This window comes from Lagenorhynchus albirostris, chromosome 2 (genome assembly GCF_949774975.1).
Source record: "Lagenorhynchus albirostris chromosome 2, mLagAlb1.1, whole genome shotgun sequence".
NCBI lineage: Eukaryota > Metazoa > Chordata > Mammalia > Artiodactyla > Delphinidae > Lagenorhynchus > Lagenorhynchus albirostris.
In genome coordinates, this window is record NC_083096.1 from 53,062,228 (window position 1) to 53,087,247 (window position 25,020).

At 40.8% G+C, this 25,020-nt stretch overlaps 1 protein-coding gene across 4 annotated transcripts in view; it reads right to left on the reverse strand.

The window, feature by feature from the left end:
• Positions 1 to 25,020, reverse strand: part of PAPPA2 (pappalysin 2) — a 285,263-nt gene that overhangs the window by 81,861 nt on the left and 178,382 nt on the right. For all 4 annotated transcript variants that reach the window (XM_060132723.1, XM_060132713.1, XM_060132703.1 and 1 more), the window contains exons 12-13: positions 21,006 to 21,141; positions 20,588 to 20,804 (exon numbers count right to left, since the gene is read on the reverse strand). In XM_060132723.1, coding sequence (XP_059988706.1) covers positions 20,588 to 20,804; positions 21,006 to 21,141 — 353 coding nt within the window. The remainder of the gene's footprint in view (positions 1 to 20,587; positions 20,805 to 21,005; positions 21,142 to 25,020) is intronic.

Consider the following 25,020-nt stretch of genomic DNA (forward strand, 5'->3'; position numbering starts at 1 on the left):
AGAACAATATCATCTACGAAGTGATTATGAACTGGCTTTCTCTATGGCTCTTCCAGGAGGACAAAATGATGGTAGAACAGGTGGGGAGCGTGTCTCAAGCGCTCTGGATGGCATCAGAAATGAATAGATCAGAGGATAATCCTTGAAATATTTCATAACCAGTACTCTGGGCCCCAAACAATCAGAACAGACACAGGACAAAGGTCAGGAGTGAATCCTGGAGGCCCCTGGTTGTGTCAGGCATTAAACTTTCTGTTGTTCAATCACAGGTTTGTCGCAGGGGACCCTGTAGAAAGGGCCTGGTTGTTTGAGATGGCAGAAAAAGCAACATTTATTTACTGATTGTCATGGAAATATTTTTGACAACTGGCATACACCATTGAATATCAGCACCAGCTAATCAGAAATTGAGCCCATGGCAGAAAGAAGAAACTCACACATATCAGATCCCAGCCACATGCCTGACGTTGTTCTACATGCTTCCAGGACATTATCTCAGCAGAGGAGAACTGCTGTCCAGATCTCAAGGGCTATTCAACTGGGAACAGGAGGGATAGGTAACTCCCCAGGGTTTGGGGAGACTCTGCTGGGACCATAACAGCAGCAAGGATGCAACAGAGATGGACCTAGAGATTGTCATACTGAGTGATGTAAGTCAGACAGAGAAAGACAAATATCATATGATATCGCTTATATGTGGAATCTAAAAAAAGAGTACAAATGAACTTACCTACAAAACAGAAATAAAGTTACATATGTAGAAAACAAATTAATGGTTACCAGTGGGTAAGGTGGGGGAGGGATAAATTGGGAGATTGGGATTGACATATACACACCACTATATATAAAATAGATAACTAGCAAGGACCTACTGTATAGCAAAGGGAACTCTACTCAGTGCTCTGTAATGGACTATATGGTAAAAGAATCTAAAAAAGAGTGGAGATAGATAGATAGATAGATAGATAGATAGATAGATAGATATATGTATGTATGTATAACTGATTCACTTTGCAGTACACCTGAAACCAACACAACATTGTAAATCAACTCTACAAAAAAAAGAGGGGGGGGGCATGCAACAGAGCCGAAAGAGGGTTACCCTCTTATCAAGGCAGAACAACAGAGATTAAGATTTAGAGCAACTGCCCCCAGGCTGTGTGAATTTGAATCCTGGATTCACCATTTACTACTGCCTGTATGATTTGGTTATTTATTCCCCGGTATTTCAGCTCCTTCCCCCATGAGATGGGGATAATAATGGTGCATATCCCACAGGGTTGTTATTGTTCCTGGGTTAATTCTCTCTACTGCTCCACTGCAAATGGCCCAAGTCCCACCTTCAGTGGCCTGTTTTTTATGAACCAGCCACATGTTTTAGTTTTCCCACTTCTGTACTTTTGCTCAATTTGTTGTGTTTTCTAAAAGGCTTTCCTTCTCCAAGAAGCCCCTCCAGATATCTTCCTCCCTCGAACCTCTCAGGGAAATTTAAAAAATAACTCTTCGAACGCTTCTTTTACTCTATCTTGTAGTATAGTCATGTATGCATTTGATTGTTCTTCAGTTAATTAATTTATCCATCCTTTGATCCACAAGGCAATTAGTATCTGTCTCTTAAATGCTGTTGAATCTCCCAACTAGATTATGATATTCTTGAAGACAAACACTGACTCCTACCCACTTTTGTATTCACCATACACCTCATTGTAGGAGTTACAATAAGTGTCTGCTGAATTAAATTTGTTCATATCATAGACATCAAAGTAAGTCAATGGCTATCAAAATGGTAAATTTGTTAAATTTTATAGTGATAGGTGGGGATATGAAATACAAAAATATCATTATCAGACGACGGAGGATGGGAGGGAGATGCAAGAGGGAGGAGATATGGGGATATATGTATATGTATAGCTGATTCACTTTGTTATAAAGCAGAAACGAACGCACCATTGTAAAGCAATTATACTCCAATAAAGACGTTAAAAAAGAAAAAAAGTGATCCAACCATCTTGCCCTACTCATTCATTCATTCACTCATAAACATTTACTGAGCACTTAGCATTGGCAAGGCATCGGTCTCAGTACTGGGGATAAAATAAATATGCCCTTAAAGAACACATAGTCTAGCGGTGTAGAACAACAAGATATTTTCTTGCTCATGATGTTTTTGCCAGTGGTACTAAATATTAGTTAAAATGGCTTCTGTGAGTCTCGTCATCATTAATTTGTTCTATTTGCCCTTGAATTGTGTTAGCAGCCAACGACCTTATCAAGGAGCTGGGCAACGATATAAGAAAGTGGAAAATAGGGGCTTCCCTGGTGGCGCAGTGGTTAAGAATCCGCCTTCCAATGCAGGGGACATGGGTTTGATCCCTGGTCCAGGAAGATCCCACATGCCAAAGAGCAACTAAGCCGCGTGTGCCACAACTACTGAGCCTGAGCTCTAGAGCCTGCGAGCCACAACTACTGAAGCCCGCACGCCTAGAGCCTGTGCTCTGCAACAAAAGAAGCCACTGCAACGAGAAGCCTGCGCACCACAGCGAAGAGTAGCCCCCGCTTGCAGCAAACAGAGAAAGCCCGCGCGCAGCAACGAAGACCCAGCACAGCCAAAAATAAGTAAGTAAATAAATAAAAAAGGAAGTGGAAAATAAAATGTCATTGAATTGAACATACTGCCTTGAAATAACTGAGAATTGCTTTAAAATGCACTAGTCCAAAAAGTATGGATTTGATTCGAATATGCTAAAGTTGCTGCCCCTGATCTTGGGGTTTAAGTTACACGTCAGGGATTTAAGTTATATGTCAGTGACATTCTCATTTCTTTTACCTATGCTTATTAGGTATAGGATGGAGGAATTGGAGTTGAGTGGTATGAAGGAAACTTTTTTACTCCTTTAAGCTCTGATTATTCTCTGTGAAGGTGTAGTATTCCCTCAGAATCACTCCGGGAGCCTGATGAAGGGAGGAATATATGAATTGCGGGGGGATGACTGTTAATTGTCAGCATGGATTCTCCAAATCCAATGCTGCTAATTAGGTATGCAATACAGGAAATAAACCTTTGTCTCCGAGTCTTTATTCAGCCTAGCTGGATAAGGAATCTGAAACCTGACGGTCCTTCATGGAATGAGATCAGAACACCTCATTAGTGATGCTAAAGAACTTCAAGTTCCACAGATACTACATGCCCTTGATGTACACAAAACGTAATATTTCTTCAGCGTGTTAAGCAGAGAAGACTGGAAAACAGAGAGTCATTAACAGTTCTGGTTCATGTCAGCTCACTGCCAAGAAATTAATGTGAAATAACAGCACGTGCTATTTTCCAGTGACTCCGTCCAATTCATCCATGTCATCACTGAGGACAAATACGTGCTGAGATAAGACACAAAACAAATACTCTGAATGAGCCTCCTTCCATCAAGATGGTGTTCCATTAACTACTGTTGCTATGACTACCAGTATTAAAAGTCCATCCAGCCTTGGCAGCAAGGGAGGAAGAATGAGACAGGGGATGATAGAAAAGAGGGAAAGTGGCATGAAATAAGACCGAGACAAAAAAAAAAAAAGCATCAAACCCAGACCTGTTTATGAAGTGAGAAATGGTTTTAGGGCAGCTGCTGCAAATTCTTTCACTAGCTTATATTTCCATTTGCTTCCTTTTTAAGGAATTTGTTTTATGAGAGTGGTGTTTGTCAGGTCGTTAGCTTCTGATGGCATCTGGTATCAATTGCAGACTTCTCTCCTTTGCACCCCAACCCCAAACCCCTTTTTGTGTTTCTCTTCCACTACAAATACTGCTTCCCTGAGTGAAGTTTCTGTGTTCTCCGTTTTCCCATGCTCCTGACACATTCTTCTTTCTGGCTACTGTTACATTAAGCCCCAATATCATAATGATAATGCTGATAGTAAACATAATTAGTCTTAAAACTTTTCAAAAGCTTTCTTCTTGGGGTCTTTGGGCAAATGTTAATGAAAGTGGCAGCAGTGAAGCCTTACAATGTCCCAGAGAGATGGGCAGTTAGGTATTTATCTTGGTTTGACATACAAGGAAACTAAAGCTGTTTGAAGACTGGCTGGAGGCTGCACAGTGAGTTAGAGGAAAATCCTCAGGCTGGGTCTCAGAGTCCTCACTCTCGGGGCCAGCCTAGACCACCAGGCCGTCTCCCTGGCGACAAGGTGGATCTCCTGTTGCTTTCTTCTCCATTCAGGAGCTAGCATCATTGGCCAGGATGAGCCAAGAAGCTCCTCAGCAGGGTAGTCAGGGGGGAAAGAGTAGAATAGTAAATGGTTGGTCTCAGTTTTGAGCAGTTTTCTTTTAAATGAGAGAATATCAAATTGGCAATTTTTGTCCAGCTGCCATTGTCTGCATGATGCCCTACTAAGCGTGTTTCTTCCTTTGGCAACCACTTCTCACCCTTCCACCCATCCTTTTCCAGACCTTTCCCCACACCCCATCACAATGTGTTCTCGGATAAGGATATGATGCAGCCAGTCAGATGTGATTCACAGGTATTTCCATTTTAACAGGAGACAAAAGTTTGAAGGCAAAGGAATGAGTTTTTCATGATAGAATCTTAAGTCAGTAGGCCCTCAGAGGTCACATTACGTAGATGGTCACCTTACCCATCATTCTAGCTTTGCTCTTTGTGTCTCCACTTCCCCAATAAGCCTCTACTCTCTCCCTTCTTGTCCTCACTTCCGGAAGCCATCATGTTTGAGGATTTTAAAAAATGCTTTCAATAGAGAAATCCCTTTTCAAAATGTATGTTATCCCTGGGCTATCTTCTTGCATATAACCTGCTTGTGGACACCCAGGCACACTAGTAGCACCGTCCTACCAAAATGATGTGTGTGCTTCCTTTTCGTTTGGGCCTCTGCGTGATGCCTTGGGAAACCTCTGTTGGCAGAGTTCCATAAAAGGATGGCCCTCATCTGCCACAAGGCAGACTTTGTCAACCACAGTTGTATATTTAACTCACTTAGAGGCAGCATTTAAAAAATAAAGATACCCAGGCTCTGTCCCTTGGAGATTTTGATTCTGTAGGTTTGTGGTGGGATCCTCACAGCTGTGATTTTATTTTAAGTTTCAAAGTTTTTCAGGCTAACAAGGAGTGAAACCCGGCACCATAAAGAGCTGGGTATGTGTAACCTGAAAGATATGTCAACAAATTCCATAGGCCAAGACTATAAAATAACAAATGCTGATTCCAGAAGGAGAAACTCGTTCCACTGTTTCATCATTATGCTTTAATGTTTTCAGCACAAATTATCACGTGGGAGTCATAAGACAGATCAAAAGTATAAAACATTTCCCCCATTCTGAAGAATCTTTCAATACGGCTGAAGAGAGAAAATAATTAAATCATGTGGTACCGATTATAAATCCATGGCTGTTCCAGAGAAAGTTTTATCATTGGATATGATTTGACCTCAATAAATTAATAGGATTTGGAAAGGCAAAAGAGATATGCCAGAAAGATACCTCCAATGCTTTCCAGACAGAACACAGAGCAAAGTAGCACTCTAAAAACCTAGACAAAATCACCATTTCCTCTCCCTGCCACTGAGAACTGAAGAAAATTCAGTAGGGGCGGGGATCTTAAATTCTGACTAACAAATTTAAAGAACCTATATGGAAAAGAGTCAACATCGATATTTGATGATAGACTTAGAGGCAAGCCCCCCAAATCTTCCCCTACCTTCCAGGGATTGGTGAGGAACAGAGTAAGACTAACATCAGAAAGCAGACATCATTCTCAGCAGAGACAGCAGACAGACTCACTAACAAACCTACAATGAGCTGTGCCCCAGGGCATGCCAAATCAGGCACATTTTAAAATTTTCCATTGCTTGAGGCCACTAGAGTGAAGCTGGCTTCACTTCCAGCCAAGGTCCACATTTGGGAAGCTGGGTAGTTCCTAAGGAATGGGTGAAGTCCTGGCTGTTCTGTCCACAGCTTCCTCACAGCTTTGGTGTAAGGTTCCCCTGAGGGTCTGTGCCATCCTGGAGGAATTTCAGAAGGCTATGACACTATTCCACTATTCAGAATCAATAGTGAAACCTTATTTCTCCCATGTAAGAACTGATGCAAGTTATGCACTAAAGATCCCATTTCTTGCGTGTGACAGATGGAGGGTGGGGAAGACCTTTAAAAATGATCTTAGAGGAACCACAGTTTGTTAAAACTAAAATGGACCTTAAAGATAATTCAACCCTAATTCTTCATTTTAGAGATGAGGAAATTGAGCCCAAACGAAATTATGGGATATTCCACAACTTCCTACCACACTCAGACTACAATATAATAACAAAGAAACATTTAATTAAGCTTTAGGTTAAACTCAAAATCAGGTTGACATCAGCTCAAGAACTTTTCTAAAGTCAACGTCCCACCCTCCCTCAGGCATCCAACTTGATATCTGGAATCTAGATTAGTTTAGGAGAAACTTTCATACTTTTTGAGAAATAGCACGGTGTGATGGAGAAAGTAGTAGATCAAGGCCAATGTGACTTGGGCTCAGGTCTTGGCTTGGCCCTGCTTAAATCTATGACATTGGGTAAGTCTCTTAACCACTCTGGCCTTTTGTCTGCAAATCTGTAAAATGATGGGGTTAAACTAGGTTCTCTCAAGGGTCCCTTCCAGCTTTAACATGGTATTTAACTCTCTAGATGAGGTGATGATGCTACTGGGGTGGGAGTACAGAAAACCCATGAATGGGCAGGATGTGGTAGAGAACCCAAAAAAAGAGTTGCTCACAATCTTTCTTTCCTAGTGTAAGTTTTTGCTTAATGTCACAACATTTAAGTTGTTTAGTTAAACAAAAGATTGCAATTCATTTATCCAAGAAGTGCTACCATTGACCAAATAGCAATCCCAGTGGTTTCTGTAGAAACAACTCTTTGAAGGTTACACAGTGAAAGAGGATCAGATTTCTCTCCATTCCTCCACTTTGTTTTACCAATTCTTAGTGAAATAAGAGGGTATGGGCTAAGAAGAAATGTATGCTCTGGGTTTGGCAGCAGACGGAAATAACACATACAGAAAGTAGAGTGGGCTGGAAGAGATGGAGTCCTCGTTAATCTTCCCACCACCAACAGCAAAACCAAATAATAATAATAATATCCATCCTTAGAGAGCTTTGCTGTTTCTCCAAACAAATACAAAAACATGGCCACCATTCTGGCTCCCCATTCTACTTCCTCCTCACTACTGGCTCCATCTTTGCTTTGTAGGGCAAGAACCAGATTAAATGTCAAGTACATTTCCATCAGCCTTCTTGGGCAGAACGAAGCTGGTACTTTGAGGGGTTTTACTGAAAGGTCATACTGACCAAGAAGGGAAAATTAATTCAAATTCTTCTCCTCTGAAGAGTCTCATCTGATAGAAACAGAGGAATCTCAGTAATAATTCTGAGTTTTCCATCACGTGACAAAGAAATGAATTACTGCACTAAGCAGACTTCTCCTTCCTTCCTGTATCCTGGGAAAGTGGAGGTTTTCTCTGCCCCTCTATTGAAGTCTTTGCCCCTAAGTTGGCCCCTGAAAACATCTCTGTCAGGAGATGTCCATCTCTTCCTCGAATGTGACCTATTCATAAGTTCAGGACTGGACTCTGGTGGTCCCAGGACTGGTAATTTGCTTCACTCATTTCTATTTCAGGGCATGGTTTTTTACCATGCCTGACTGTAACACTAGAAGTCCCATCCAAATGCCCCCTCTTCCTCTAAAGAAAAACAGATTTACATCACACAGCCAAAAGCACTCCCTTTCAAAATCCCTGTCTCACCAAGTTTCAGAACTGACGATTTTAATGTAGATTATAAAATATGTGGAACACCAAAGAAAGAGTCAAAACAATTTCTGGCTCACCGGCAGAGAATGTGTGCCCTAGCACAGCACCAAGGAAACATAATCACTCATCAGAAACAACAACAATAAAAACAAATATTATGTCTATATAGAATATATATAATAAACTTTTTTTCCAGTTTGCGAAGGCAGTAACCATTTCCACGTGAGGCATTTCCTAATGAGGAGTGATCACTGGAGCCCCCAAATGACTGCACTGCTGACTCCCCCTACCCACCCCACTATTCTTCCCGGGGCACCAATTAAACTATTAATTCAGGAGTGACACTTCCCCAGCCATATTCATAGGCCAAGGCTGGGGAATTGTGAAACAGGTGGAGTTAAGTGAGGGAACAACATAATCCTGAGAATAAAGTTTAATGGGCATGGGGGTGGTGGTGGGATGAACTGGGAGATTGGGATTGACATGTATACACTAATATGTATAAAATAGGTAACTAATAAAAAAATATGCTCGCAAAAAAAAAACAGAACAGTTTAACGGGCATGAGCTTCCATCTGTGGCATTCCTAGAACAGTACTTACAAGGCAGGAAGAAAGGATAGCATGGCTTTTGTGTGGCTATATACAAGCTACGCGTTAACTGAGGTCTTGAGGAGTCGCAAGCCAGCACCTTGAATGAGCCCCAAATTCACATATAGAAGTAGAATATAAAACACATGTTGGGCCCCTCTGGGACTCTCTCTCCCCCTTGGCTTCCTTTCCCCATAAAGTTTCTGGACTCCCCAACAGAAGCTTCACATTGTTCCCATCATCTCGTAATTCAGGAATTTATCAGTCCTTGGTTGACATCAGATTTGGAATATTACTCTCTTCTGTCCTTTTGTTCTTCCTAGCATTCCCAAGCCTTGCAACATCAATGGCTCATTTGCTTATGGAGAAATGAAGGCCCAAAGAAGGGAAGGGACTGTCCTAAAATCGTGTGGTGAGACTGGATGATGCAGCCAAATGTGAGAGGCAGGGGTCTGGACATCGGGCTTGCTGCCATTCTAATCGCCAGGCTTCCTCTGTCTCCCCAGTTATGGCTACACCGAACCATGGCCTGAGAGTCCTTGCAACCAGAACTTAGTGTCAAATCCGTCAACAGTGTCTGTCTATTTGGCAGGCTGGCAAGACGACAGAACCCTGGAAATACTGGCTTGTTTTTATTTTCTGTGCTTTCTCCATCAGCTGCCGTTAATACAGACCATAAGCACAGGGCCAGCCCTGAGAAAAATTGGGAAGCAGGTGATATTTTAAACTCATTTCTCTTTTTAGCACCAATTTTCCCGCTTCTCATACTCCCCCAAACTTCCAGTTACCTACACTAGGTTGCATTTCAGCAGGGCTCTGGTATACTTTTGAGCTGGCAAGGTCCATAAGAGAATACTTCTGGCATAAACAGCTGATAACGACTTAAGACATTTCTATTTCTATTAAGTGGTTATTGACTATTTTAAAGAGACCGCTGGAGATTATCAGGACTTGAACAAAATAATTCCTAATTGTGGACTTTCAGACACTGTGATAAGGCATTGGGAATTAGTGTTGTGAAGTCACTGTTTTGAAACCAGCCTTAGCGGTAGACTCCAACCACAAGTCTTCCTAAGATGTCTGTGCCTGTAGCCCTGAAATCTGAAACCTGAAAGCTGCCACCCAACTGGTCCTAAGAATGTATCCCACCATCTCAGACAACGTAATATTTTAATAAAGGAACCATCTCAGACAACGTAATATTTTAATAAAGGCTATTTCTAGAGTAGTCTAGCCGTGCCCCAATAAACCCCTAAATGAGACCATGTCCATGACCTTTCCATTTTTCCTCTATAACCCCATGAGAGTAAACAGTTGAAAAGACTCAAACAGCTCACTGTGCCTCTCAAAGCAGATCTGTCTTTCACCAGGCCATCCATCATCGGCCAGGAGAACCAGAATCCTCGCCAGTGGATTCTCCTCCTTCCCTCTTATTTTATGGACAAATCATTCTGGGAAAAGGAAGTTGAGCAAGAAACCTAGGGAACAATTGAGCAGCTATAATTCTTTTCTTGCTTAAGAAGCAAAAACGGATTCAATGTTAATTTGCTAAACTGCTTTGGGGAAGAAGATAATCCAATGAATAGAAATGCAATACATATTTCATTTCTATACGGCCTTTCCCAGCAGCAAGAGAGAACAGTTCCCATCATCTTGAACATTAAAAGGAAACCCTATGCTAAATATAAAAGATGAAGAGCCAAAGGATAAATAGATGCTTTAACCTGTGGCCCCTAGCACAAGAAAGGAAGAAGCCCTTTACTTTGTGAGGCTATCAAAAGGGTGGTGATTGGAATGTTTTACATAGGACTGAGTAGGGAACAGAGAAGCCTGGCAAGGTATAGGGGCCCGATCCAGGAAGAGAAGGAAGGGAAAGTGTTGGCATTTTAAATCTGAGCTCCAAATAACTGAAGCGCGATAGGAATTGGTAAAGCAGCAGCAATGAGGGTTCCAGGGAATAATGAAGCATGAAGCAGAATGACGGATAATAGAGATGGAATGATCCTATTACCAAGACCAGGCTCACACACTGATTACAGCAGGGATGGAATGCCAAGGCACTGAGCTGTGCTCTGGCTGCATGCCCCTGGACTCAGGCTCAGAGGCCTTATAATCTAGCCCCAGCTCTACCAGTAATCTATGGGGCAATCAAGAAGAAACATTTTTACACCTGAGGAGTCCCAACACCTTCCGAATGGAAAACACAGCCACTTGCTCCCAGAAATTCTCTGGGGGTTATAAAAGTCATAGAAGTGAATTCTATGGAAAAGATGCTTTCCTTTCTACCACATCCCTCCACTCCCCAACCAAAATCCCACGTCTGCCAAGAATTCTCCACGGACAATGGAGGGTGACCCAGAAATCCTCTATACTTGACTTACTGATGAAGGTGCTATCTTCTTGGTCAGCAGATCCACCTTTTCAAGATTAGCTTTCTAAGGCTAAACATATCTTTTGTGTCACAGCACAGCAATGTCATTCAAAGGGGGGATCTGAAGAGGCAAGGCAGCTGAGGGGAGCCAGCCTGAGACAGCATTAACCCTGCGTGTTACCGAAGTTTGCGTGTGAATCGCAAATGGAAAGATATGAGTTATTTGGTGGTGGCTGACTGTTGGCTTTTCTCCCTGAATTATTTATTTTTTACAGTCCCTGCTTCAGGAAACAGAATCTGAAGAACAGAGGCTCCACAGAGAAAACAAAGTGACTAAACTAATATACATGTACATAAATTTGTAGGCCTCTGTGCATCCTGAGGCACTTCAAACCAAATCAGCTATACACTATTCTTTGATTACTCATTTCTAAAAATAAATTTATTTATTTATTTATTTTTGGCTGTGTTGGGTCTTCGTTGCTGTGCATGCGCTTTCTCGCCCCGTGGCGAGCGGGGGCTACTCTCTGTTGTGGTGCGTGGGCTTCTCATTGTGGTGGCTTCTCTTGTTGTGGAGCATGGGCTCTAGGCGCTCGGGCTTCAGTAGTCGTGGAGCACAGGCTCGGTAGTTGTGGCGCACGGGCTTAGTTGCTCCGAGGCATATGGGATCTTCCCTGACCAGGGATCGAATCCATGTCCTCTTCATTGGCAGGCAGATTCTTAACCACTGTGCCACCAGGGAAGTCCCTACTCATTTTTAATTACCTGATTCTTTTCTTTACACAAGCATGATTAACAAAACATGGCAGGTATGTTACTTATGTCAGGCATTACGTCAAGTATAAAAGAGTTGGAGGCTGAACTCTCACTGATGTCCACAGTAACAGCCAAATAGTAAATGTTTTTAATGCAAAAGATAAATTCTGCTTAAGAGCTGTTGCCTTGAATATACAATCATACACACACAATGTGTGTGTTCATTATTTCCTCTTGACTCAGACTTTATGTGCTCATGCTCAGTTTGCTTTAACTAAAGAGGAAAATCCAGATTTATGCAGAAAAGATAAAAGGAAAGAAAGAGAAGAGAAAATCTGGGGATGACACTGCTGTTTACAAAAATATTTATATTTTACTTAAAAAATAATGCCTTCCTGAATGGCACAATCATTTAAAAAGTTAAATCATTTAAAAATTTAGTTATATAATTCAATGCATATTAATCTTCTCCAAAAGATTGCCTTGTGTAAAATAAAATACATACACACACACACTTACACATATATAACCACATTTCACTAGACCCAAATTGCTAAATAAATTAACCCTCAATTGTCCTACATTATGAAAAGAGTCAGAATACAGATCATTTAAATAATAACCACTTTTTTATTTTTAGATTTTTAAAATAATTTTATGATTTTTCTAGGAAACCCAATTGATATTACTGATTGTTTTTCACTTTAATGAACACTGTAACAATTCTGGATGAGCTATTGAGAAGGTGGCTTAGGAAAAAGGGAAAATGAACTTGGGAATAAAATGTGGAAATGGATCAGTCATAAAATGGATGTGGTGGACCTAGATAATGAAGTATTGGGAGGACATTCTCTGGTAAAAGGCTGTTTAGATAATCCACCTACCAAGAACTGGGGAATCCCTATAAGAAAGACCTTACTCTGGGAATCATTGTTCTTCCCTCATGCTTTTTTCCTGCATGCAAATTCCTCACATGTCCCTTGTGACCCAAGCTGCCTAGTAAGTTGAAACTACATCAGTAGAGTGTGTGGCTCTATCAGGCCATGAGACACATGCAGCGAGATCCTTGTAACTCCAAGGTCTATGCACACTAGTCCAGCCTAACGTATTTTGGTGGACATTATTCCAGCCTCATAGAATCCACAACCTTGTGTAATTCTCTCAGCTTGAGTGCGGGTGGGACCAGTGACTTACTTCTAACCAAATGAATATGGCAAAGGTGACAATGTCACTTCTGAGTACACAACCTAAGATTGAAAGGTACTCTTGCTGAGAGACTCTCTCTTTATGGCTTTGAAGAAACAAATTGCCAAGTGTGAGCTGCCCCATGGAGATGGCTATGGGGTAAGGAACTGAGGACAGCATCTGTGCAACATCCAGCAGGAAACAGGCCCTCAGTCTGGCAGCATTTGGGGACCAAATGCCTACAGAGGACCCAGTTAAGCCTGGCCTAAAATCTTGAATTTCAGAAACTGTGAGAGTATAAATGTGTATTGGTTTAAGCTGCAGAAAACTAATACATACACAAACCAGGCTTTAAATTGTAGTCTTCCTTCTGGCTTACCTGTACTTCTAATCTCCAAGAGAACGGAATATTTCTTTTCTGATTTTCTCTCCTCGAGGAATAAGATTCTTTTTGTCTGGGCTAGGACTGCATAGGAGCTGGGACAAATTTTCTCTTTTTCTAATGACCCCAAATCCCCTGGATTCTGCCCATAAAATTGCCCCACTAGATAATTCATTTCCTGAACTTTTCCAAAAGTCCAAAATATCCTTACAATTCCACCATTTATTACCTACTCCATCAAATATCACCAGATCACCTGCATTACTTGGAGCCCACATCTACATTTCTTGGTTTCATGGATTCCTCAAAATAAATATGCCATTTGCATAGACATATCTAAAATACGGGTGCTCTTTAATTATTCCAGGGCCAGTTAAAATCTTCTTACCGCAGTCCAAATAAGAGTTTGTGGGAGGGTGGAAGGATTTCTTGGAGAGTAATAGACATGAGTATATTTCTTTTTAAAAATAATTAATTAATTAATTTTGTTGTTGTTGTTGAGGTATAGTTGTTTTACAATGTTGTGTTAGTTTCTACTGTACAGCGAAGTGGAGTTCCCTGTGCTATACAGCAGGTTCTTATTAGTTATCTATTTTACACATATTAGCGTATATATGTCAATCCCAATCTCCCAATTCACCCCACCACCACCACCCTCTTTCCCTCCTTGGTGTCCACACGTTTGTTCTCTACCTCCGTGTCACATGAGTATGTTTCTAAAACAGCTTTTCGTTCCTATAATGAAAACTTTCTTTACTAAAAACAAATTACTTTGATACTACTCTTAGTTTTGCTAGTTTTAAATAAGGTGAATTTGTACACACTGAGTCTCAGTTTCCTCAACTGAAAAATGATTCCTGGCATATTGTAGGCACTTAATAAATATTTTTTGAATGATGAATAGTCTGCCTCTTTCTACACACACACACACACACACACACACACACACACACACCCCATATAGAATAATTAGTTTTACAAATCAGTCTACATTAAATTTTTCAGAAGCCTTTCTACTATGTGAAATAAAATATGGCAATGTATATACAATGTGTATACACACACACATATTCACTGTTTTAGACATAAATTTGTACACAACTCAACTCTCAATTATCCACAAAGATAAGAAGGATCAAACATGACTATATACAGTGAGTGAGAAAGAATGTGAGAACAAGAGAGAGAGAGAGAAGAAATAACTCAGGTTTCCACATGGATGTTCATTTAAAAAGATTAATGTCCTATTCAATTTTATATTAGAATACTTGGCTTTGATAACCTATAGTTTAAGGTAAACCTCAGAACCCACTATAGTTTTATATTTATGAGTATCTATTACTTGTTTTCCCTCTCAATCAGAACGTGGATTTATACTGAATAAGCTAGAGATATTTATACTTTATGTTTGCCTTGGACTTAAAATAAGTTCAAAGCATTAAAAAAAGAAAATACGCATTTCCAGTTAGGTCAGTCTACTTAAAAGTTATATTGAAAATTGGTTTCAGTATTAAAACCAGGAACTTAAAGAAAATCTTAATCTGGAACATACAAGGCAGAGAGAAGGGGTTTCTTCATGGTTACTTGACAAGATATTTTCTGCCAGTTATCAGCTTATTCCCTCTCAGTTCCAAATCTCCACCTTCATTGCCCTGCTTTGCGATACTAGAGATGGACCATGCAAATATTGCTCTTTTGCCATTTAGCACGATGTCACATTTTCCCAGTAGACGTAACTGGAGAGACACTGCAGGAGGAAGGGGTGTTTCTTCTTGATTCCTACGTGCTTTTTCTTCTTGATTCTGCAGCTCTTTGATGTCCAACACAGCCTCGGTCTAGTGGTGCTCACCCCCTAATGAGTTTCAGTGACACCCTGCATGTCCCAGCAGTTCTACCAGCACTGCAGCTGGCTTCCCAGCAAAGGTACCCCAGTGAATGACTTCCCACAAAGTTTCAGCAGCACCCCAATGGGTGGCTTCCCATCAAGTTTCATCAGTGCCCAGCAGGTGACCTCCCAGAAAGTTTTAGCAGCGCCCCAATGACAGCTTTCCATAAAGTCCCAAGAGCACCTCAACAGACAGCTTCTTTATGAGCTTCGATCAGCACCCCAGTGGGTGGTTTCTTGATTGCCAGTCTCAGCCTATGAAACCTCAGCAAACTTCTCTGTTGCCCAGTGTGCCACTGCTCCACCCTCTCCAATGAGATCAAAATCACAGCCTTGGAGGGGGTCAGGTACTCTTCCTTGGATACCCTTCCCTCATCCCTAAAAGTAATGATCGCTCCCTTTATCTACCATTCTTCTATGTTAGGGTTCTCTTTACCATTTAGTAGTTAATCCTCTGTTACTAGTCAATAGTTATTTATATTAATCTTCCTCTATTCTAATTACCGTGTCCTGACTGACTGACTGAAACAATGGAACTGGAAATGGTAGTAGGAGATAGAGTCACAAAGATAGAATTTGGGAATCTGTTTGGTTGTGCCTTTGGGCTTGAGTACAATGCTGAGCTACTTGTCAATGGGAAATGGGATGCTAATAATCAATGACACGCAGTGGGACCACAATTACCAATTACCGAGCTATCATCTTTGGCTATTGCTGTGAACAGCCAACTGGGAATCCAAACTCCTGCTGTACTTGACCACAGGTGTCCTGCACACCACTGCTGAGCCCATCACAGCAGCCAGAGAGAAGAAAGTACATCAAAACCAGGAAGAGAAGACCCTTTCTCTTACAGTGTGTTTCCAGAACCCTCTGTTGACAAAAGTTAACACTGTGCCAGTCAGCAAAGGATAAATATCAATAAAATCCTGCTCTAGTACTACGAGTTAGGGTGATAAGGGTGGATTTAGAGGTGAGAAGCAATAACTTGTAACAGGAGGATGGTAAAAATGATAAAGATGGGAAATGGTGTGGAAACTGCCTGGGCTGTCCTCCCGCCTGGTGTTTGAATGTGCTACAAACTCCAAATGGATCATTCTCAGGTAATCTCACAAGAATACTCTGAGGTAATTTCTCCCTGTTTCCCACTTAAATACCAACAGTACAGAAAAATATGAAAACTCTTATCAATACCAAAAACCAAGGTGGATAGCTGGACTCTGAGGATTTTTCTCCTGATTTCAAAATGTATTGGAGTTGAATTGAGAAATATCACCAGAAGCCAAAACATGCATTTCTTGTTTTGTTTTCTGAAAAAAGCAAAGCAGAGAAAGAATAGAGCCATACTAAAAGAAAAGAGGCAAACAGGTCACTCTTTCTTCATTCCCTGGCCCCTGTAAAGACCAGAGAGCTGGGCACTACTTTTCAGGGGTCACAGTTCTGTTCTCTATCCATCAGTCTTCATCAGTACCCTTTCTTTACTCATTTCAAGATTTCCGGTCAGGAAGTATAAGGGTCTTGGTGGGGTGAGGTAGAAGCAAGTGGGGAGAAGGGAGAACCATTGGCAAAGGCCATTGAATCCTGGGAGATAACTGTCGCAAAGGTAAGAATGCTACAGAGTCCTAAAGAATACTACAGGCTTGAGGACCATGAGATAAAATTTCAGAATAAAAGCTTGGAGTAGTTTTACACAGTGAAATCCTACTGTCTTTGTAAAGAGTGCAGTAAAGCAATGTGCCCTGGCCTCACTGGCAGTGAAGATAGAGAAAGGTTAAAAATAAAACAGAGGCAAACATTTATCAAACAAATACAAACAAAAGGAAAGCAGGGATGGAAATTTTCATTCCAGACAAAGCATAATACAAAGGCTTAACCTTTGAAAGGGGCAAAAGGGTTGGCAAGAGCTTTGATCCTAATAAAAATAAAACAGTCACAAGCATTTATACACCTAATTATGTTATATGAAATTACAAAAAGCCAGAACTATTTGAAATACAAGGAAGAATGGAAAGAAGCACAACTGTCTGGAAGGTTATACTGTATTCTCAACCTTTTATAGAGCAGGTAGATAGAAAAATCAATAAAAGGAAAGTACAAATGCTGAAAAGAAATGAGTGATCAGAAGTTTCAACCACTGCTATCAGCCTATGTCCTGAAAAAGGCGATAATATCCTTCATCTTCAGAAGATTCAACACTGGGGTATCTGATGGATATACCATCAGGTAGGGTCAGAGAAGTTGCAACTAATGTTTTCATTGTATTCATGTGACTGAAAAAACAGAATCCTGTTGTAGGAGAAACACATGCCCATCAGCAATTCTTGCCTGTTAGTAAATTCTTCTAGACCTGACCTTGTGAATTTCCAAAGTAATAACATGAGCCCTGATTATCTGCAAGCTAATCCACTCATTTAGGAAAATTAACCTATTAGTGCCAGGATTGTATCTTGGACACATTCAAAATCCCACTGTATTAATCAAAAAGATGGTTCCCACTTCCCCAAGCCATCAACACAATCCTGGAATGGTTGGGGATCTGCCTGACACTCCAACTCATGGGATACTGTGGAAGGTTATGCAGGACCTTTCCCCAAGGTGGCTAGGGCAGGAAATAGCCAGAGAGTAAGAATGAATTCAGCTCTTACTGGGCACTGGTGACCAAAACCAAGAACACTAAAGTCGGTTTTCGGGACTAAGGCATTCATTATCAGTAGACTAAGCCCAAAGGGTCATAAGCTGGGTAGCCATCATAGCAGAATGGGAAACAAGATGAAGAGAAAGATCAAAGTCAAATGGTCCAAGGTAAGGATCATGAATGTCACTGGAGAGCCAGACTTAGGTTTACTGGCCTTCAGCTGAGATTCTGTGGGTCAGTCAGGCTGGTTTAAGGATAAAGTGTTGTAGGAGGACAGACCATTGGTCATTAATGGTTAAATACAAAATGGATAAAACATCTTCTACTGCCAGGCATCTGTCAGCTCTCCCGTGCCCATTTTAGTATTAATGTAATTCAGGTCATAAGGGTAAGAAGGAGGTAGCCAGGAATCCCTCTCACTATGCCCAGAATTTGAGGGTTTCATATTATGGTCTATCTACATTTACAACTGTGATTGATACAAAGATGCTAAAAGACTTCTACTCTTTGAGAATACATAGGGATTTAGATTTTAAATCTGTCCACAAAGAAAATATGCGGGATCTATTAGGTTCCCTGTGTATCAAAATTTACTATATTGCACTGATTTTCTGGCCGAAAAGGAAAAGCCAATTTGCATGGCTCCTGTCAGTCACATGTGGTTTGGAAATTCTCGTGCATTCCAGATACACTCTGTGTAAACTGGAGAATCATATCTTATTTCTACTGGTTTGCATGCATGCGTATAAAACTTGTTTTTCCCACAGTGCCAAATGAAAATAAGTGAAGAACTAGCAGCAGTGACCATAATTAATCAACTTCTTTGTCAAAACTTCACAGCTGTTGCTGTGAGGGGAATTCTTGTCCCTTGGGGTCTACAGAGGTTGTGACTTCCTTTTTGCTTTGCTTGTTCAGTTCTGTCCCGTGGAAGATTGAGAGATAAAATCCGTAACTGTCATTCAATGCACAGTTTCTGACACCTCTTATGCACCAGGGCCTTTAGTAGGTACTGAGAGATACTGAGCAGAATTCCTACTGCAGGGAGCTCAGAGTGGGAAAGAATAACAAATAAATAAATAGGTATATTTATGTGATAGCTGCCTTTGTAAAGCATGGGTTGTGTACAATGTCCTATGGAAACAGGGAGGGAGTTTGCCAAAAATTCATAGACGAAGGTGAATCATGATGGTCAAGTGTGAGTTGAAGCGAAGAAGTACTGGACAGCATTCAAGAAAGTAGGAACATTGTGTGCAAAGACATGGAGCTCAACAAGAACACATGTTTCAGGGACCTGAAAGAAATTCTGTATGGCTTGAGGCCAGAGGTAGAACCAATAGAGAAAATAATTGGAAAACACATGAGACAGAGGCAACAATTCTAGTAAAAAATGATATTTTAATAGTCTACATTCTTACATTAATATTTGAAGACTTTTGCTCACTAAGGAGACTTAAAAGTTGCAGATGAACTACCTAGTGTTGCAATGTCCATTACCTAGACCCTATCCCTTCCTAGCACTTACAACAATGTCTGACACATAGTTAGTGCTTGATTAACATAAACTACTATTACTGCATGTGATAAATGGCACCTAATGACTCGTGCCTTGATGCACATCCCTCCTCTTGAGTATGGGCTGGACTAACTGACTCATTTCTAATCAACAGAATATACCAGAAGTAATGGGTTGTCAATTCCAACATTATGTTATAAAAAGACTGGCTTCCTTTCTGGGCAGACTCTCGTGTACTCACCCTCTCTGGTTCTCTTTATTTTTTGGATTATTAGCCGCCATGTCATAAGGACACTCAGGCACCTTATGGAGACGCCCACATGGCAAGGAACTGAGCCATGCCTATGTGAGTGTGCCCACTGCCAGCACCTGTGTGAGTGAGTTTGGATGCAGATCTCCTGAGGCTTGCCACAGCCACATGAGTGAACTTGGAAGTGAATTCTCCAGCTCCACTCGAGCCTTGAGGTTACTGCACGCTTAGCCCACAGCTGATGGCAACCTCTTAAGAGACTCTAAGCCAGAGGCACCTAGCTGAGTTGCACCCAGATTCCTCTCTGACAGAAACCGTGATAAGCCACTAAATTTTGCTATAATTTGCTGCACAGCAAAAGATAACTAATATACTATATTAGTACTGCCTACACTTATTCCCTAATCAAGGTTGGGTTTCTGGGATACCTAGGTTGGGCAAGGTGGTATCAGAGTTCCTCCTTGGTGATGGAGTGCTGCCTGCAACTCCAGCTTTTGTGACCAGGATCCCAATTGCCTGACACTTCACTCCTTGAGGGAACAAACCCTGTTACCTACAGTGCCACTCAACTGATTAGACCATTCATAGAATGAGTCCAGCCCAAGTGCAGCACAGATTACTGTGTTTGGCTTGCTCCTTGCCCCATCAGGGCCAACCTTGGGCATACCAATGCTATGAAGAACAGTTCCTTACTAGCAGGAGCTGAGAGTCCAGGAAATGCTATCTAGATGACAATTACAGATGTCCACAGAAGGGCACATATAGCTAATGTAGTCCTGATTTCCATATGTAAATCTAATTGATTATATGACATGCCTTAGAAACTAATTGTTAAACTTGCTATATACACTGTCCAGGTGGGAACAAGTGAAAAAATATACATCGCTTAGGGAACATTGAGTTTTTGGCAGAGAATTTTTGGCAGTTTACATAACAATGTTGATGTGAAGGCAGTGGTTTTATATGTAAAAAAGATTTTACGACCTTAAAGATGATAAATATTTACATAAACATTATTCTCAGCTAAGGAAAGAAGAGCAAAATATAAAACGCAAGTGTGCCTTCTATGAATTGTTCTTTGCTTGCTTCTTAAGTCTTTTTAGAAGTTCTTAGACCCATTTTTAGTTAGTGAACAAGCACCCACTATATATACAATAGTATGTATGAAAATGATAGCAACACATCACAACAAAAAGAAAGAAAAAAAGGAAGAAAGGGGACTTTGTACCTCTGTCCCTGATGATTTTGCCCCTCGTGCTCTGGGATGCAGTTGTTGGAAGCTGAAGGACTTATGATGGAGGATGTCCTTAGAGCCACTGCTGAGATGCCCACCAGTGGGGATGAGAAATTCAGCAGCACTGAGGTGGTATGGTGGAAGAGGACGTTCGAGTGATGGGTTACATTGATAACCAGTGGGTTATGCTGGCATGACAGTTCATAGCTTCCTGAAGAGAAACAAGGAGATGAATAATATTTTAAGTCTTTCATGTAGTACCAAGTTTCCATATCTAGTATTCATTTTATCTTCTCAATAACTGTATGATGTAAGCAAGGTCTCAAACAATATCAGAGAGAGACATCAAGCTGATTCCTGGGTCTAATGGATTGTCCTCTAGTGGTCTTAAAGGGATAACTGTCAGACTCACCAAGAGAGTGGTTGTTTCCACTGAAATCGGTCAGGTAAAGGGTCACTGTTGGCCGCTGACGTTCCCCAGGCACCAGGCCATCAGATGTCAAGAAAATGAAAATTGCTGTGGCCACTCCTGGTCTATTGAAACAAACCTAGGCATAAGCACATACATGTACGAGCCATTATTTCCAGTGGGCTATCAAGGCACGTGTCACACTATTTTTATACTTCTCAAATAGCTCACCATTCATAAAGAGCTCCCTTCTCCTTTACAATGGGAAAAAACATGGAGTAGGCACAGAAAGATAGCCACAGTCACATCAAAAGTCAAAATTAGCTGGAAAGAAGATAACTTTCAGCTACTGAGCTGCCTATCTTTTTATGAGACTTTTTATGTCAACCAATTGCTTGTCACTTGAATCTTTCTTTAAATTTCTCAAAAAGATCACTCAAATAGACCATCTCTGGAGACAGTAAACTACAGCATAGGTAGACATTACCTCCCTATCTCCAAAGTGAGAGACGTGGACAAGAGTATCACCTTGCTAACACTTTGTTCTGAACTGGCATAGCTAATTATCCTTCCCTATCTCCTTATCTCTCCCCTAAAGTTTTTATCAGAACCTCTCACTTAGCTTTTGAACTATGCCATGGGAGAGAAGCTATTGAAGATTCGGTTGCTTCTGAGATTAGAAGCTGCCAAACTGTTTATTCTTATTCTTTTGGTGCCTCAAGCCCATATACCCTATCCATGGCTGAAGAATAAGCCAACAATGAAAATTCAGTTATCTATAAGAAATATACCTAGATGGCTAGACTAATTAACAAAGAAACAGTCTTTCACAGTAAACTATGGCTGTTTTGTCCCTGGAAATCCTTTAATATAAAAGAAAACACCTCAGAGATTGGGGAATGACCTGGAGAACTTATTTTCCATATTGAAATTATTTGATGTAGTAATTCTACTTTTATTTCCTATAGCTCAACATTACTCTTAACTTCTATTGAGAATTAACTCCAGTCTTCCCTGGTGTTGGATGGTTGTTGCATTATTAGAATCTGGTGCTGGACTGTACAACCTTCTGTGTGTATTTCTCTAGCTTTTCATCAGGTTCTGAAGGGGATAAAGCTCCAGAAAAACTGTCCTCAGTGTCAGAGCAGGGTACACCATCTGATGGCAGAGGTCTTTTCTTAAAATGGGGAGCAGGAGAGTAAAACATGTTTTCCATTTTAATAAGAATTCTTCCTTGTCCGGAGACTGATTTTTTCCTGAGCCTTGGTGGTGTGTTTATAGAGTGTCCATTTGCACTGCTGGCTCAATTAGGGTGATTTTATGATTTTCAGTGGTCAATGTAGCACAACTCTCCCTTCTTCCTTTCCTCCTTTGAGGGAAAGACCAGCCACACTCTTTTTTTACAGTGTCTTTTTTTCCCCCTTTTCATTTCCCCTCTTTGAAGTAATAAATATTTCTTTATAACTTAAGAAACTTCCAGACCCATAGGTTATGGCTTGCAATACGAGGTCCTTTGTTCCTGGCTGGATGAGGGCTAGACATGAAACACACCATAAGGTAACCAGGAGCCTAATGCAAAGCCCTCAACCCCAGCCCCAAATGACATCGAAGTGCCCTGGGAACTCCCACAACCTCTTCCTTTTCACACACCACAAAAGAGACCTGAGTACTGGAAGAAAGCTCTGGGTTGTTTCCTGAGCCAGGAACAAACAGAGTCCAAACAAGTACCTGGTGGCTTTACCTCAGTAGGTCTCAGACTCGAAGAATGGAATGGCTTCAATGAGCAACAGGAGAGCTCAGTTTTCCCACCGTCTGTTGGGTCCCAAAATAGTCACCACCCACCTGAAGCTAATTTGTAGGCCTTATGGTGTGGATTTCTCCATCTTGAGGGCCCATGCCCAAAACCTCCATCTCGTTTTGCATCTCCTTGCTCTACGGGTCTTTGAATCCCAAATCACTTTGAACCTTAAAGCCTGCTCTTGGTGGCAGTGTCTCTGTGCCTTGACTTGTGGGAAGCAGCTATGCCAGGATTTCCAGTCCGTGGCTTAAGTAGGAAAACCACAGGTGAGACATCAGCAGAGAAATGTTGGGATACACAAAGCAACGAGAGACAAGGGTTTGATCATGGTACTAGATGCCAAGTCTTGGGCATTTTCTCTCACAGTGACACAGAGAGGTAGCCAAACTTCATTCTCATCTGAATACCTGATATGATTCACAGTAGCAACCAGACACAAAGAAGTATAACACTCTAACACAACTACTGGAACCTCAAAAGCAGAGACAAGTCTGAGCCACGGTAAAGGGAATCAAGTGAGTTCACCATTCTGGAGGGAGTGTTGGCCAGGCAGAACCCTGGGTTTACTCCATCTTTACTAGCTGGGTAGATCTGAACTATCCATCTCTCCTCTCTGAGCATAGGGTGCCTCTTCCACATCTGAGAAACAGATATACTACCTATCTCAGGCGGCTACTATGAGGATGAAATGAAATCACGTAAAAGCACATAGGAGAGTGCCTACCATCTAGTAAGGACTCAGTAATTCTTATTTCCAAAAAGGAATTATTTTTTATCCTGTTTATACTTCAGGAAGACAATGATAAAGAAGAAAGTTTTAAAATTAAACATACAACCATATATTTTGGTATATAGAGAATTACACTTTTCTGAAATTTATGGGCTAAAAAATTTCATATATGCTTTTTTAAAATGGCACTTGTACATGTGAACTGATACTCCAGGTTCTGCTTCCATAGAAATTGGTAATACTTGAAGCTCTTGGTATAGAATGTATCTCTACTTTATAAATGGGATATATGAAAAATATACTTTGTATATATAACTATTTTAATAGAGTTTTAAAAATTCAGTTCAATATGCATTTATTAAAAACCTATTTTTATGTATATATAGACAAAGAAATTTCTAGAATTGGCTGTATAATTAGAAAACTAAAAGTGTATACTTTATGTGAACAAAGAAGATATTTTTAAAAGCTGCTCTTGGACTTCCCAGGTGGCGCAGTGGTTAAGAATCTGCATGCCAGGCCCTGCCCGCAGGAAAACAAAATCCAGCCTCATCCACTGGAAAACAGGCACCAGTCCCCTCCACTGGGAAGCCTACATAACCCACTGAACCAACCTTACCCAAAGATTTATGTTTAGGGGCAAACACAAAAAACAATGGGAAATACGAACCTGCAGCCTGCGAAAAGGAGACCCCAAATGCAGTAAGTTAACCGAAATGAGAAGACAGAGAAATACACAGAAAATGAAGGAGCAAGGTAAAAACCCACCAGACCAAACAAATGAAGAGGAAATAGGCTGTCTACCTGAAAAAGAATTCAGAGTAATAATAGTAAAGTTGATCCAAAATCTTGGAAATAGAATGGAGAAAATACAAGAAATGCTTAACAAGGACCTAGAAGAACTAAAGAGCAAACAAACAATGAGAAACAACACAAAAAATGAAATTTAAAATTCTCTAGAGGGAATCAATAGCAGAAAAACTGAGGCAGAAGAACGGACACGTGACCTGGAAGATAAAATAGTGGAAATAACTACTGCAGAGCGATTAAAGGAAAAAGAATGAAAAGAATTGAGGACAGTCTCAAGGACCTCTGGGACAACATTAAATGCACCAACATTCAAATTATAGGGTTCCAAAAGAAGAAGAGAAAAAGAAAGGGACTGAGAAAATATTTGAAGATATTATAGCTGAAAACTTTCCTAATATGGGAAAGGAAATAGGCAATCAAGAACAGGAAGCACAGAGAGTCCCATAGAGGATAAATCCAAGGAGAAACATGCCAAGACACGTATTAATCAAACGATCAAAAAATAAATACAAAGGGAAAATAATAAAAGCAGCAAGGAAAAGCAAGAAATAGTATACAAGGGAATTCCCATAAGGTTAACAGATGATTTCTCAGCAGAAAATCTGCGAGCCAGAAGGGAATGGCAGGACATATTTAAAGTGGTGAAAGGGAAAAACCTACAACCAAGATGACTCTACCCA